The sequence below is a fragment of the Capra hircus genome, chromosome 29 (assembly GCF_001704415.2).
Source record: "Capra hircus breed San Clemente chromosome 29, ASM170441v1, whole genome shotgun sequence".
In the NCBI taxonomy this organism is placed as follows: domain Eukaryota; kingdom Metazoa; phylum Chordata; class Mammalia; order Artiodactyla; family Bovidae; genus Capra; species Capra hircus.
The window spans coordinates 51,073,970-51,088,185 of NC_030836.1; the positions used below are offsets into that span (position 1 = coordinate 51,073,970).

The following is a 14,216-nucleotide window of genomic DNA, read 5'->3' on the forward strand; positions in this document are numbered from 1 at the left end:
AGCCGACACCAGCAAGCGCAGCTCCCTTCCTCACCCTGCCTGCACCGGGCACAGCGCTGGGGAAGACGCCTCATGGGCTGCAGACCTGGCCACCCTGTGCATGGCTGAGACCCCGGGGGCGGTGCCCTGGGCAGCGGTCAGGCCTGGATGCGGCCACCGGCTCCAGCCACACCACCACCTACTCAGAACTAAAGCTCCTCCCTGTGTTCCACTTGAACCCTGACCCTTGCAACAGCCCCTCCCTTCCTGAGAAGGGGAAACGGGACCAGGCCAGGCCTGCACAGCTCCAAGGCCCACTAAGTGCCACTGCCCAAGGGGTCAGGAGAAGCTGCCCCATGGCCGGCCGGCCCTGAAGGCAGGCCTCCCCATCGCCCCCTCAGAACAGGCTTGGGGAGTAGCAGGTGTGCTGGGCAAAGAGACGGAGGCAGGACAGAGATGCCGGAGCGAGTACCTGCCCCTTCCCCGGGGCTGCAGAGGGGCAGGCAGCGAGCTGGGCGCCTAAGTCCCTTTCAGCACCACGGACAGGAGCCGGCGCCCGGCAGTGGGAAGGGCCCGCCCGCCCAGGGAGCTGGCAGAAGCCAGGGCCAGGGTACCCTAGGAGCCAGCTGTCGGCTCCAAGGCGCCCCCCTCTTATCTGGGCCGAGCAGGCAGCCTCCCACACCACACTCCCGGCTGTGACCTCTAAGCTCAGACACCCCTGACACGGCCCCAACCTCAGGAGATGACCCCCACCAGCGGGGTCCTGGTGCCTGGATGCCGGGCCGCATCCACACCCCCACAGGGCCTCCCACAGCCCGAAGGGCCTTCGGAGTCCACGAGCACACCATGTAGGAGCCCCCAGCCTCGGGGCGGGGGCAGGGGAAGGACGGGCCGGTGGGGGATGGGACTCCAGGGCCCAGGGGGGTCCTAGGGGAGGGACTCTCCCTCACTGGGGGGTCCTCTTCGCTCCCTCCAAGCCTGAGGGAGCCTGTGCTGGGACAGGGCCCACGGTGCTCTGGGCTGGCGGAGGGGGAGCTGGGGGGTCGCAGGGAAGCCAAGCCTCACCCCCACTTGCCGATGTTCCACCCACCTGCCCCCACCTGCCGGCAGCCCTGCAGCCTGCTGCCCAGCACCCTCCCCAAGTGACTTCCCTTCGCACCCACCCACCCACTCGGGGCCCATGCTCGGCTGGGGGAGCTCTGGGGCTGCGGGCCTCGCCTTCAGTAGGCAGAGCCCTGATGAATAAAATGGAGAAAGACCACACAGCTCTGTCCTCCGGAGGCCAGCAGCGCGCCGAGTTCCCTCCGCGCCCCTGGCCGCGGCCCCAGTGAGTCCCTCGGCCTGGACTTGAGGCCGGGCCCAGGAGGACGTCTGGGGGCGCCCCGAGCAGCCGCCGCCTCCTCTGCGCTCCCTGGCAGAGTCCAGGACCGCCTCCCTGGCGGCTTCAAAGTCTGCCCCTCCAGGCGCAGCGCGGGGAGAGCGGAGAGCTGGACCTGGGGGCCCCCCCACCGCGCCAGGCGCCCCGGGGCCCAGCCCTGGGGGCGCCTGCCCGGAGGCCCGCTTCAAACAGGCCGCCGCGCGCGCAGAGCCGGGGACGCAGGCCCGCGCGGGAGGGGCGGCCGCTCTGAAGTTGCCGCCACATCAAAGCGCGCGCCGCGCCGGGTGCCGCCCGCGGCCCCTCCTCTCTCGCCCCCAGGCCGAGCTCCGGGGCGCCGAGCGGCACCGCGGCTTCCTCGGGCTCTCCTCCCGGGGCCGAGCTCCCCAGCCTCCGCTCCTCCCCGGGCTGCTGGGGACGCCCGCGTCGCGCGCCCAGGCTTCGCGCGACACCCACCCTGGGGGCACCCACGCTTCCGAGCTCCCCGCGACACCCTCACACCCCGCGCCGCGCTCCTCCGGGGCCGGGAAGGAGGCCGCGACGGGAGGACTCGAGCCGGGGGCGCGCCGCACCGCGCGGCTCACTCTCAATATAGACGCCGCGGCTTCCTGCGCCCACCAGCGCCAGGCAGGCGGGAGGGGGAGGGGCGGCGCACGTCTCTTGGGAGACGACTGTTCACGCTCCGAAAGGAACCTCTCGAATTAAATTAATTAAGCCCTGAAATATTTCACACAGCACTGCAGCCGCCTCTGCAGGGCTCCCTGCCCGCCGCCCCCGCCAAACACCCAGACACCAGAGGGGGCTGCCGCAGGCTCAGTGGGGCAGCCCTCCACCCAAGGGAGGAAGGAGACGCGGGTCTGCCCCCTACCGCCCTCAGGAGGCCTGCCCGCCTCCGTGGCCATCCTGCGCCCCTTGCGTGGCCCCTTTGGGACCTGAAGGGCCCCCCCCCGGGCTGGGCCAGCGGTGAGCACAGAGCTGCGGTCAGGGCCCCCATCTTCTCCTCCTTGCCTGCCCTCCCCCAACCCTCCCTAAGCTCCTGTTCAGCTCCAGGCCCAGCAGGAAGGTGCTGAGAGACACCACCAACTTGGAGCCCTGGGATGAAGGCTCAGTTGCCAGGGCCCAGCGGAGGGTTGAGGGAGGGGGCCGCAGTGACCCTGGGGACACAGACCCTCCTCCCCAAGAGACACTCAGCCCAGGCTCCCCAGGTCAAAGCTGAGAAGGGGCGGGAGAGGCTGGGCACCTGCCGGGCGTGAAGGGGGTGCCAAGCACCCAGGCCTCTGGCTCAGCAGCTGGGAGACCCTGCCCCCACCACAGGCTGGCGTGGGCTCTGGAGGCAGCCAGGAATAGGAGCACCCTCTGTAGCCAGGAGGTGCCTGGAGGCGTTTCCCAAGCCGGCCCCACTGAGGCGCACAGAGAAGCAGCTCCGCTGATAAGGGTGATGAATCAGGAGAGGAAGCGGGGGGTGGGGGGCGGTCCAGAGAACTCTGCTGGTCCAGGTGACAGAGGAGCAGAGCCGGGTGGGGCTCTGGGGCGGGGGGGGGGGGCCGGGATGCTGGGGGGACCTGGGAGGAGGTTGGCTGGGGGTCAGCACCAGGAGAGGCTGCCAGGGTCCTGCCAGCCAGACAGGTCTGGGTCCCTTGTGTTTGCCTCCTGCTGACCCCAGCCCACGGATTATAAGAGAGGGAGCCTGGTGGTAGAAAGGAGAGATCTCAAAACCTGGAAGGAGGAAGGCAGGTGACGGGGGCTGGGCAGGGGCCGGGTCTGCCAGCCTCCAGGTGGGGTGCCTGAGAGAGGCTGCACGTGCCAGCGCCAGCTGGGATGGGGCTGCAGGAGCAGCCGTGGGGGCAGCACAGGTCAGCATCCCCCCGCCCCGGCTGAGAGTGCAGCACGGCCAGGGACCCAGCCCAGGACCCCAGGGCCCAGGGGGCGCCTGCTCGTCCTCGTCCTGGCTGGCCAAAAGGCCGGGCCTTGCCCTCAGCATGCCCCCACCAGACACCCCACACTGAACTCCAGGCAGGAGACGCCCCGGGAGAAGGCCAGGCGACCAAACATTCCCGATCCTCCCACAGGTGGTAAACGGCCAGGCACACGTCAGAGGACGTCTGAGAAAGAAACCGCACTGGCTTGGTAGAAACAGATGGCTTTGAATTATTTTCCTGTTTATTGCACTGGTTTACCAGGATTTAGTGAGTTGCTACACCTAGAAAACAAGAAGTCCCCGAAAAGGATGAAAAAACGAGGAGGAGCTCTAACATATAACAGTAAAAGCTAGAGAAAGAGAGTGCTTCAGTAGAGACTAAGAACATGAGAAAATGCCCAGCAAGGCAGAGCAGAGGAAAACGTGAAATGGAAAGAGACGATCAGCCCGTGATCAACCCCAGAGGATGAGACCCAAAGGGAGTAGCTGAGCGGAAAGAGCTAACGCCCGGAGCAGACGGTCCTGCCAGAGAGCAAAAGGCCCTTGGTCTGCCCGTCCACTGCGTACAAGTGGACCCACATCCGGGCTCGGCCTCTCAAAGGTGAGGCCACGGAAGCTTGTTTCACTTCCACTCATGCACTGGGCTTCTCCAGGGACAGCCATTCAAACCAGTGACAAAAGAAGAGGCGTCCACACCGTGGGGCTTAACGCCCCGGAGACACCAGCTAGAGCTGGACAGAAAGCCACTGAAGTGGCCACTCACTCCTGACCCAGAGAAAGCCCTACCACCCTCCATGCCCGACGGGGGGAAAGGTGAGCCTTCCTGGGGGACCCCACGATCTTCTGAATAAATGACGCCTGGTGCACAATAAAGACGATGGCCTAGGCAAAGAAGCAGGAAAGTGACCTAGACCTCCAGAGGAGAAACAGCCAACAAAGCAGGCTGCAGCTGACCCGAGAGGCGGGATTTTCTGAAAAGGACTTTGCAATAATATTACAAAATATCTCTTTAATTAGAGGAAAAGATGCGCAAAAAGAATTCACTGAACGGACCACAGAGCAGACTGGACACAGAGAAGGAAGGACTCGTGGGACAGAGAGGCCGGCGCGGAGCCTCAGAGCAGCGCGGAGGACAGGCCGGCGCGGAGCCTCAGAGCAGCGCAGAAGAGAGGCCTGCGCGGAGCCTCAGAGCAGCGCGGAGGACAGACCGGCGCGGAGCCTCAGAGTAGCGCGGAGGACAGGCCTGCGCGGAGCCTCAGACAGGAAGTCAGCGCGGAGGACAGGCCGGCGCGGAGTCTCAGAGCAGCGCGGAGGACAGGCCGGCGCGGAGCCTCAGAGCAGCGCGGAGGACAGGCCGGCGCGGAGCCTCAGAGCAGCGCGGAGGACAGGCCGGCGCGGAGCCTCAGAGCAGCGCGGAGGACAGGCCTGCGCGGAGCCTCAAACAGTAAGTCAGCGCGGAAGGCAGGCCGGCGCGGAGCCTCAGAGCAGCGCGGAAGAGAGGCCGGCGCGGAGCCTCAGACAGGAAGTCAGCGCGGAAGACAGGCCGGCGCGGAGCCTCAGAGCAGCGCGGAGGACAGGCCTGCGCGGAGCCTCAGAGCAGCGCGGAGGACAGGCCTGCGCGGAGCCTCAGAGCAGCGCGGAGGACAGGCCGGCGCGGAGCCTCAGAGCAGCGCGGAAGAGAGGCCGGCGCGGAGCCTCAGAGCAGCGCGGAAGACAGGCCGGCGCGGAGCCTCAGAGCAGCGCGGAGGACAGGCCTGCGCGGAGCCTCAGACAGGAAGTCAGCGCGGAAGACAGGCCGGCGCGGAGCCTCAGAGCAGCGCAGAAGAGAGGCCGGAGCGGAGCCTCAGAGCAGCGCGGAAGAGAGGCCGGCGCGGAGCCTCAGAGCAGCGCGGAGGACAGGCCTGCGCGGAGCCTCAGACAGGAAGTCAGCGCGGAAGACAGGCCGGCGCGGAGGACAGGCCTGTGAAGCCTCAGACAGGCCGGCGCGGAGCGCGCGAGCTGAAGTCAGTGCAGAAAACAGGCTGGCGTGGAGCGCGCCGGCCGCAGAGCTGCGCGGAAGAGCGCGCCAGCCTGGCCCTCACCGGCCCCCTGCGAGGGTCTCCCCAGCGGCCCCGGGCAAAGACTTCTAGAGCCACCTCTAAAGAAATAACAGGTGGGGCGGGGGGGGGGGGTAGCCAAAACGCCAAGAGAGGAAAGGAAGTGGAACAATTTCAAGACACCTGGTCGACATACCAAACAAGGCGGCAAAGGAGGGAGCCTGTGCAGGGGACAGAGAGACGGACGGACGCACGCGGCCGCCAGCCTCAGCACGCGGGCAGCCACAGCGGGGGACCGCCTGAACACGCACGCCGGAAGGGGCTCAGCATGGGGAGGAGGCACGCCCAGGCTGAAAGCGAGGGGAGCGGGAAGGTGCCGTGGGCAGGCCCCGAGCACGCAGGGAGCAGAAGGCCCAGCTCTCAGCCTGGCGGGATTAGAGGGTCCGGAGAAGTGGAATGAGACGCGGGAGCGAAAGGGCAAATGCGCGGCTTCACGAGTGGAGGAGGCTGTCCGCCCGTGCCCTACGCGGGGACGGGGCAGGGCTGCCGAGCAACCACGGACTCGGCGCCGTCAGGGTCGGGCAGTCGGGTCAAGAAGCAGAGGGAAAAGCCTGGTTTCAAGGAGCTCTGACGCAAGCAAGAAGCCGGAGAGCCAGACGGACTCCTGGCTCCATCAGCACCTGGGGCCCAGCGCTCACGGGGCCGCCCCCGGGCTGCTGCTCCTGGGAAGTCGCCTGCCAGGAGGGCGTGCCAGACCAGAAGGAAGCCACCATCCCACCCAGAGGGGTCCTGGGGACCCCCCACCCCAAGGAGGAGGCCCCTTAGAGACACACAGCAGTCCAGGGCAGGGCAGAGGGCTTCCCCGGGAGGAAGGAGCCTGAAAGACTGGGCGGCCTCCCCAGAAACCCGCGTGAAGAGCCGACGGTAAACACCGCAGAACAGAGACGGGGAGCCAGGAAACCAGGGAACCCACGTCCCCGGCAGCCCAGCAGCTAAGCCAGCAGACGGGGCTACAGGAGGGACGCTGTCTGCAGCAACCTCCAGCCTGGCCTTGGGGGGGATGTGGCGGGGACAGGCGGCACAGGGTGGGCTGAGGGGCCTGATCACCTCGCTAAGTCGGGCCCCTCCCCAGACGCAGCAGGACACGGTGGACCAGAAGGGCCGTGGCCCCAGGACCCGTTGGGGCTCGGGCACACGGGGCTGGCACCCCGGGGCGGGCACCCCTGCTGTTGGTGGCAGCATGGGGTGACGCTGCTGTGCTCAGCCAGCCCGTCTCCCACCCCAGGGCCGGGGGCACAGCCAGGCTCGCTGCCCAGCCGCAGCCCCCCACCATACTGTGCCTGCCGACCCAGGCTCCTGGGGTGTCCAGGGCGGGCACTGGCCTCAAGAGGAGGGAAGAGGTGGGGCAGGCAGGACACCCACGGGGCGCTCATGTCTACAGCCTTCCTGGGAACTGGGCTGCGCTGGGGGCCAGAGTCCCCAGGCCCTCCCTGCAGGATCCCAGCTGGTCTCCAAATCCCCAGCCTCCTCACACAAAGCCCTCCCCCTCCTCTCTCCTGCCAAACCACCATCCGTTGCCATGACGACGCTGGGAGCAGACAAGCAGGGGCACTGAGCCCCCTCTCCCCCACTCCCTTCAGCTGGGCCCTGGGCTCACAGCAAGCCGCTGGCTGCAGCCCCCACGGGCCTCAGGGACCCCTGCCCCCAGCCCCAGTACCACCTGCCTCCTGCCCAAAAGGTGAGGCAGAGCCTCCTCCTCTGCCCACTCCCCCCCACCCGCCACGATGCCAGCCTGCCCGGCAGGGCCTGTCTTGTGCTGAGTGTGGCTGGTAACCTGCCTGGTCCCCGACCGACCTCCCCTGCTGTGCCCCTACCCGTGAAGCCTCGGGCTGCAGCCAGCCCCACCCAAGGAGCACCCCCAGGAGACCAGCCCGCCCCCGGCCCTACCCTGGGGCAGCTCTGGAAGCCCCGGCGCCGCACGGGCAGGGCCAGGCAGGAGGTGCCCCAGGTCAACTCGAGTGGAGCAGGGAGACCCCCGAGAAGCGGCCAGCACACACGGAGGCCGTGGCTGGTGAGGACACGCGGCTGTCACGGCGACGAGAAGGCACACGGCCACGGGCGGCTCTCACACCTCTGCCAGACAGACACGCGACGGCCGCTCTCACCACAGGGCCCCGGCTCTGAGGCTCCGTGGCTGGCCCGGAGTCGCCCAGGCTGAGCCGGTGCGGAGTTCCTTCCCTCGCCCGGCTTGCTGCCCTGTCTCAGCAGTTCTGGGGAGGAGTCAGCGACTCACAGCCTTAAAGTGCTGGAGAGTTTCCACTTGGGCGCTGGGACCGGCCGACCGCCTCCCCAAGGCGTCCAGGCCCCGTCACCCCCCGCCCAAGTAGCCTGCTCACGGTGCACGGCCCACCTGCCCCGGGATTTCCTGTGAACCGAGTCGCTGGGAGACACACAGTCAGAAGTGACTCAGGCAGGAAGGAGGCCTGGTGAACCCGGCCCTCCTACGTGACGAGCTCTTTTAGAATCCGAATCCGCCAACGCCGGCTGCTTCCCGGAGCCGAGGAGACCGGCAATTCCCAGGAGAAACACCAGTGTCTGACACACCTAGGCAGGAACCCTGGCTGGACGGGAGCCAGACAGAGCGGTGCGCAGACCTGGGGCCCAAGACACTCCAGGTGTGGCCCCAGCCCAGGAGCGGGGAGCCAGAGCCAGGAGGGGCTGCAGGCAGAGCTGGGGGCCCTCCCCAGCTGCCCAGCTGCCCAGCTGCCCTGTGGGTCTGGGAGGCAGGGACGGGTGGGAGCAGAGACAGCCTGGGGCTGCAGCACGACGCCCCCACCCCTGTGGTCACCATGTTCCCCCCAGGTCCTTCCAAAGGCCACTGCCCCGGCACCCAGCCATGTGGGGGTGTCCAGGACCCCTGCACAGGGGGGACCCACTCGGGGCTGCAGAAGGATGTGCTCCCGGCAGGCAGAGCGGAGTCTGCATGCAGGGTCAGGGCCAGGGGGGCCGAGGTGCCCCCACCCCAGGCTGACGGGAGAAGGCCAGGAGGTTCAGGGCCCAGCCAGCAGGCCGCCCTCTCCCCAGAGACGCTGACCCCAGCTCAGCAGCGTGCAGTTGCCACGGTGACAACAGGGCGGCGCCCCCTCCGTGTCCCCGTCCCGCCAGCCACCTCCCCATGCCCCAGGAGCCCTGGAGCAGGGGCAGAAGGTGAACGCTCCTCCCCAGCTGAGGTCCCCTGGCCGACACCCAGAGCGAGGGCATCACAGCCCCGCATCCAGGCTGAGGCTTTCCCGAAGGCAGCGGGCCCCCGGGACCCCTCAGCCACGCCACCGAAAGCCCACCGGCCTGGCCAGCGTCTCTGCAGGGCATCCACCTGCTGCATGCTCAGCAACCCCCGGTCGGAGGGACCCCCTCCCGCCCTGCTGGTCTCCTCGGGGGACCACGGCCGCGATGCCCCGGAGGGACTGCGGCCCTGTCTGGGGGGCACAAGCGCTGTGGAGCCGTTAGCCCTGGTGTGTGCGTGACCCAGTGACGGTCCACAGCCGGCTGGGCCCCTCCCTGTCCAGACCCCACACCCACTCACGCGGGGAAACCCTCCGAGGCGGCCAAGGAGCAGGCTCCGCTCCCAACGGTGGCAGATGACCACGTGAGGTTTTTATTAACTGCTTTACCAACTCAACATTGTAAAATCAGCCCAATGAGACATTCTGATTGAATTCAGCAACCGTTCAGTGATTCAATCTGGTAAGTTTTTTTTTCCCCCAAGCTGGTGCCCTAGTTTCAGAAGCCTTAGGACTGGGAGCTGATGCTGGGGTCGCCAGACAAGCATCTGTAAGAAGGCGGGTGACTGGCCCGAGGTGACCAGGGAGCGGGCGGCAGCCACCCTGAGGACAAGCTGTGAGGAGCCCCGCGTCCGAGGAGACAGCCACCAGGGGCCAGGGTCGCACCTGCCGTGGGGACGCCGGGCGCAGTGCCCCGGCTGGCAGCTGTCCGGGCCCCAGGGATGCCGGGCGGCGGGCGGACAGAATGGGGCTGATGGGCAGGAGCGACACAGGGTCAGTGACCCGGGGCCTGGTGCGGGAGGGGAGGGGAGGGGTCCCCAGCAGAGGCAGGCTGCCTGCAGGCCCTGGGGGGACTCCAGCAGCAAACTTGTCCCCCCAACCCCCCAGGCCCCAGGGAGCTGACAGGGTTGCCTCGGTGACGGCGACTCAGCTGGGGATGTCTGCCCCGGGAGGCCCATAGGAGCACCGCCTGCACGGCGCACACAGACGGACGCACCCACAGCCTCCCGGCGGCAGGTGCGGCCCACGCGACGGGCCGGGCGTGTGGGGCCCTCCAGCTCGGAGCCGGCCCAGAGCTGCTCGGAACCGAGCCAGGGGCGGAAAGGAGCCCGGGGCCTCCCCCCAGGCCCGACCCTGTGGGGCTGGAGCTGCGGGTGACCCCCCAGCCCTGCCTGCGCCCAGCTCCCAACACAGGACACAGGGAAGCTTCGTGCAGGGCAAGCTCCTCCCATCTGCCGGGCGGCCTGTGCTCACTTGTGGCCGTACCCCCGCAGCACACCTAGGAGGGCCACTGGGTCGGCCTGGGAAGCCACGAGCGCCTGCGGCCCAGCGGGTGGGGCTGGGGCATGGCTTGCGGGGCAGACAAGCCCTCCAGTCAGTGGCCAGGAACTCCTGCCCCTCCGAGGGCACGGAGCCAGGGCCACAGGACCATTCTGCCGTATCAGATGTGGACTCTGCTTTTAAAAAACCCTCACCCACATTTTAAAACACTCTCTGCTGACTTGCTTGTGTCCTACCCTCCCCAGGGCCGAGAAGCCTCTGTCCCTACCCCGCCTGTGGGTTGGAGGGCTGGGGGCCCCATCCTAGACTCATCCCAGGAGACCAGCTGTCCGAGCCCTGCTTGGGGGGTCCTGGGTGGGACAGGGAGGCAGTTGCAGGCAGGCCCAGGGCCTGGTTTCTTCCTCTGCATCTGCCCTTTCTGTGGAGCCTCGAGACTGCATGTAGGGGGTGCGTGATCTGGGGGAGTCAGGGGCTGAGGTGGCTGCCGGCCGGTGCTGGGCATGAGATGAACAGCAAGCCGCTGGGCAACCTCCCTGCCCGGGTCCCTCAGACAGACAGACCCACACACTGCCTGCCGTACCGGCAGGAAGTGAGAAACGCCTGTGGCCCCAGCCCCGGCCCTGCCCAGCTGGGGTCAGGTGTCAGGAGCGCGCGCCTGTCCCCGGAAGGGCGCCTGCGGGTGTCAGGTGCCAGCGCAGGGTAAGCATAGATGCTGCTCAGCGGTCAGCAGGCAGCTCCCCTGAAGGACAAAGGGAATGAGAGAGGCAGGGAGCACCCGCCCACATGGGCCCCCAGCGCGTTCACGGGGCCCAGGCGGCCCCTGCCCGCAGCTGCCCAGGCCGTGGAGCCCAGCAGGATGCCCACCCCTCCACCTCCTGCCCATGGGGCTGGCACTTGGGGAGCAAATGGAACGGCTGGGCAACAGGACCTGCCCGCTGATGGCACAAATGGGCATGGGGTCTCAGGACGGGAGCCCAGCCCTGCGGGGACGCTGCAGTGGCCCCACCGGACATGTTGGCCCCGGGACCTGCTCAGTGTCTCCTGGACCTCTGGCCTGACCCATGACTCCCATCCCAGGCGGCAGAGCCTGTCCCGCGTGCCGCCCCCAGCACACCCCCAGGGACGGGCAGGCGAGGCGCTGGATTCACGCATAGCTCCGTGCGGGCTGCAGGCCTGGCTCCTGGGGGCCTGGACCCAACACCTCAGTAGGCGAAGGCACACGCCGTCCTGCCAGCACAGGGTCCCCGGGCTCTCGCCCTGCCGGCCCCCACCTTCCCGGGCCCCCGAGCTGGAGAAGAGGAGGGGCGCAGGCACCCCCACCTCTCCATCAACCCCCATCCCGAGCCTGCCCAGGGCTGACAGCCCCCCACAAACCCACGCTGTTCCGGGGCCGCCCCGCACCACAGGCCGCTTGGCAGCCCAGAGCAGAGGCGCCCCGTGGGGATAGGAGCTGGTCCAAGGCGCCCCGGGCTCAGCAGGACTCACCCAGGTAGGGAACCTGAGGCCCAGCGAGGAACCGCAGGGTCCCCAAGACAGCACCTGTGCCGTGCGCCGATGCCCACCTGCCCAGAGTCTGCCCAGGGCCCGACGGGTGCACACGGGGCCCTCTCCTCCCCAGGGCCCACTGGGGGCTCTCAGCAGAGGTGGGAGGGCAGCCAGGGCCCCAGGCCCAGCCGGAGCGGACAGGCCCAGGAGCCACCCTCCCTGAACCGTGGCTGCTCGTCCGGTCCTGCCCTGGTCAGGACAGCCCCCAGCAGAGCCCAGCCTGCTTCACCCAGATGCCCCGATGTGTCCAGCGGCCGGAGACCACCGCCTCCTGCAGCAGCACCAGGAGGGCTGCCAACCAGGCCTCGGTCACCGCAGGTCCCCTTGCTCACCACCTGGCACCACAGGACCGCCACCTGCCGGGCATGACTCAGGACCCTCAGCCCCTGGACAGACGGGAGGTGAGCCTGCGAGGTCGGGGCCCTGGTCACCTTTGGAGGCCCACAGCCCTGACTGGCCCCAGGCCCATACCCTGGCCCTCACCCCGAAGCGGCCGGCGGCCCAACTGCACTGTCCCACCAGCCTGGATCCTGACGGGGCGTCACCAGCATCACCCCAACAGGGAGGGGGCCCCACATCCCCTGCTGCAGACGCCAGGGGAGCACACAGGTGCTCAGAGCAGGGAGTGCCTTGCAGAGCTGGTGGCAGGAAGCAGAGCCCCTGGGTCGAGGCCCTACAGCCAGCCAACCCCAAAGGCGGGTTGCAGGACAGGGGTCTGAGTGCCCCTCTGGCAGAGGGACGGGCGGGCGTGGGCGGCACCAGGGCAGCAGCCAGCTCTCGCGGACGCGGAGACACCACACGCCCAGCAGGGCCAGCAGCGAAGCCGACCGTGCAACTAGCAATGTGGCCCACAGACCCTGGACCCCTGGGCGTCAGGCAGAGGGGCCCCTGCAGCCCCCGCAAGCGCCCGGCACCCACTGCCCAGGTGGCACAGCCCACACCCGCCCACAGGTGCCCTCAGCTGCCCCGCGGCATCTGCTGGAGGAGGTCCTGTCTGTGCCACTTTATAACTCGTCACAAATCCCCTGGGATCGGGGTTTAGAGCCAGCAAACCTCCAATCTGAGAAGAGCTCTCGCCTGGAGGGATAAGCCAGCGTCTGACCCTTCCCGTCCACCCAGCCCAGCCCCCACCCCACACACGGGGTCACTCCCTCCGCCCCAAGGCCTTGGTCCATCCCAAACACCGCCTGTCCCCGGCCTCCCCACCGGCCTAGCACAGGACGATGTTTAGTGGGGGTTGGAGCTGGGGACCCTTGCTTCCCGAGTCCAAGCCCCAGGCCTGGGGAGGGGCCTGCAGGCACAACCTCTGAGCCCGAGGACCCTCCCTGTACGTGCAGGGAGCTCGGCAGATCTGCCTGAGGCTGAGCCGGTGGAGAGTAACACCTGCCCTTCACACCCACCACACCCCTGTCCCCCCAGGTAGGGGCTCAGGGAGGCAGACCCCAGACTCAGAGGGTCGGCACAGAGCCCGGCCCACGGCTGTTTCCCCCACCAACCCCTGCCAAGGCCACCCCACGTCCCAGCGTTCTGAAGGAACGCCTGCATTTCATGCTCCCTTGGGTCACAAGACCCTCGAGATAAGGGGACCCAGGAGGGAGCCAGAGCCTCTCACAGCGTGCCTGCCCCTCCCTGGGGAACCCAGGTGGTGTGGGGCACCACAGCCTTCAGAGCCCAGGGACAGGCGGGTGAGGGCTCCCAGGGAGGCACCTTGAGTTGGCGCGAGACCAGAGAAGGTGCTGCGGCCCTGAAGGCGAACAGCACTTGCTTGCAGGGACCCTGCCCTCCCCTCGCCTGGCCGGTCAGCAGCAGCCGCAGGAGAGCTGGCCACCAGCTCCTTCTGCCCAGGCAGGGGACTGGGGGCCAGGGTCTCCCCCAGGAGCACACCAGGCGCTCCCACCTGCCCCTCCTCAGCACAGGACCAGTCCCACACCGGGAAGCCAGGTGCGGGAACTCACCGAAGACCCCTGGGCCTGTCCACAGGCCTGCTCACAGCTGCAGGGAGCGTGGGAGGGCGAACTGCTAATGGCAGCCTCCCTCCTGCGGCGCCAGGAAGCTGCGGACTTCAGCACTGCCGCGCTGGACAGCTCCCGCAGGCCGCCCGGGGCGAGGGCCTGGCGCCAGGTGCGCCAGTGACTGCCCAGCCTCATCCCTGCAAGCCCTGGAGGAGGCTGCGGCAGAGACGGGCACCGCCCAGGGCCTGCACTGCCCTTCCTGAAGACAGAGGGCCGAGTGCGGAGGGTGGGGGTCCCAAAGGCAGCTGGCCCTGGGGCTGTCCTTGACCATCCTGCGCCTGAAGAGCAGTTCTCCCAGGTCACTGGGGCCCCCAGCTCTGCACGGAAACAGGCGCCCCCGGCATGAGCCCCACTTTAGCAGGAGCACGTGCCCTGGCCTCAAGCAGCCCCAAAGCCAGGTGGGAAACCCCAGACCCAGACAGCGCAAGAGGTCCAGGCTCAGGGGCTCCCAAGTGAGGTCACAGGCCGGACGTGGTAGCAGAGGTGACCCAGGAGGCGGCGCTGGAGGCAAGGGCTGGGGGTGGGCAAGGCCGAGGCTGCCCCGCGGACGCACAGCCGGCCTCACACGACATCGCTCTGCCCCCCCACGATAGGGCCACCGCAGCCTGCAGGCAGAGCCAGGACCCAGCCCGATGGAAGGACACAGGGTGCCCGCCCGCCCAAGCTGTCCAAGCTCTCCAGGACGGCCTCCCTCAGCCCCGCTGCCCCCCCGCGTGAGGCCCCCGCTCCGTGCCTGTTCCTCACTGACACACCAAGGGCTGCAGCGGCTCGGGGCTGAGGGACCAAGGA

General features: G+C 68.4%; 2 protein-coding genes across 5 annotated transcripts in view; one reads left to right on the forward strand and one right to left on the reverse strand.

The window, feature by feature from the left end:
• The window catches only part of BRSK2 (BR serine/threonine kinase 2), a 49,884-nt gene that overhangs the window by 26,816 nt on the left and 8,852 nt on the right, over window positions 1-14,216 (reverse strand). The gene's annotated exons all lie outside the window — the stretch shown is intronic.
• LOC108634212 (collagen alpha-1(I) chain-like) lies at window positions 722-8,832 on the forward strand. The gene is made up of 6 exons (XM_018042775.1): window positions 722-827; window positions 1,332-1,985; window positions 3,802-3,873; window positions 4,336-5,424; window positions 6,949-7,046; window positions 7,831-8,832. The coding sequence occupies exons 1-6, from the start codon at window positions 722-724 to the stop codon at window positions 8,830-8,832; spliced, it is 3,021 nt and encodes a 1,006-aa protein (XP_017898264.1).

Bases quoted from the DNA above. Each gene is read 5' to 3' on its own strand.
- LOC108634212 (XM_018042775.1), top strand. From the start codon at position 722: ATGACCCCCACCAGCGGGGTCCTGGTGCCTGGATGCCGGGCCGCATCC. The intron at 1,986-3,801 runs GCGGGAGGGGGA...CGGTCCTGCCAG, and splicing joins CGCCCACCAGCGCCAGGCAG to AGAGCAAAAGGCCCTTGGTC. The intron at 5,425-6,948 runs GTGGGGCGGGGG...CACTCCCTTCAG, and splicing joins CACCTCTAAAGAAATAACAG to CTGGGCCCTGGGCTCACAGC.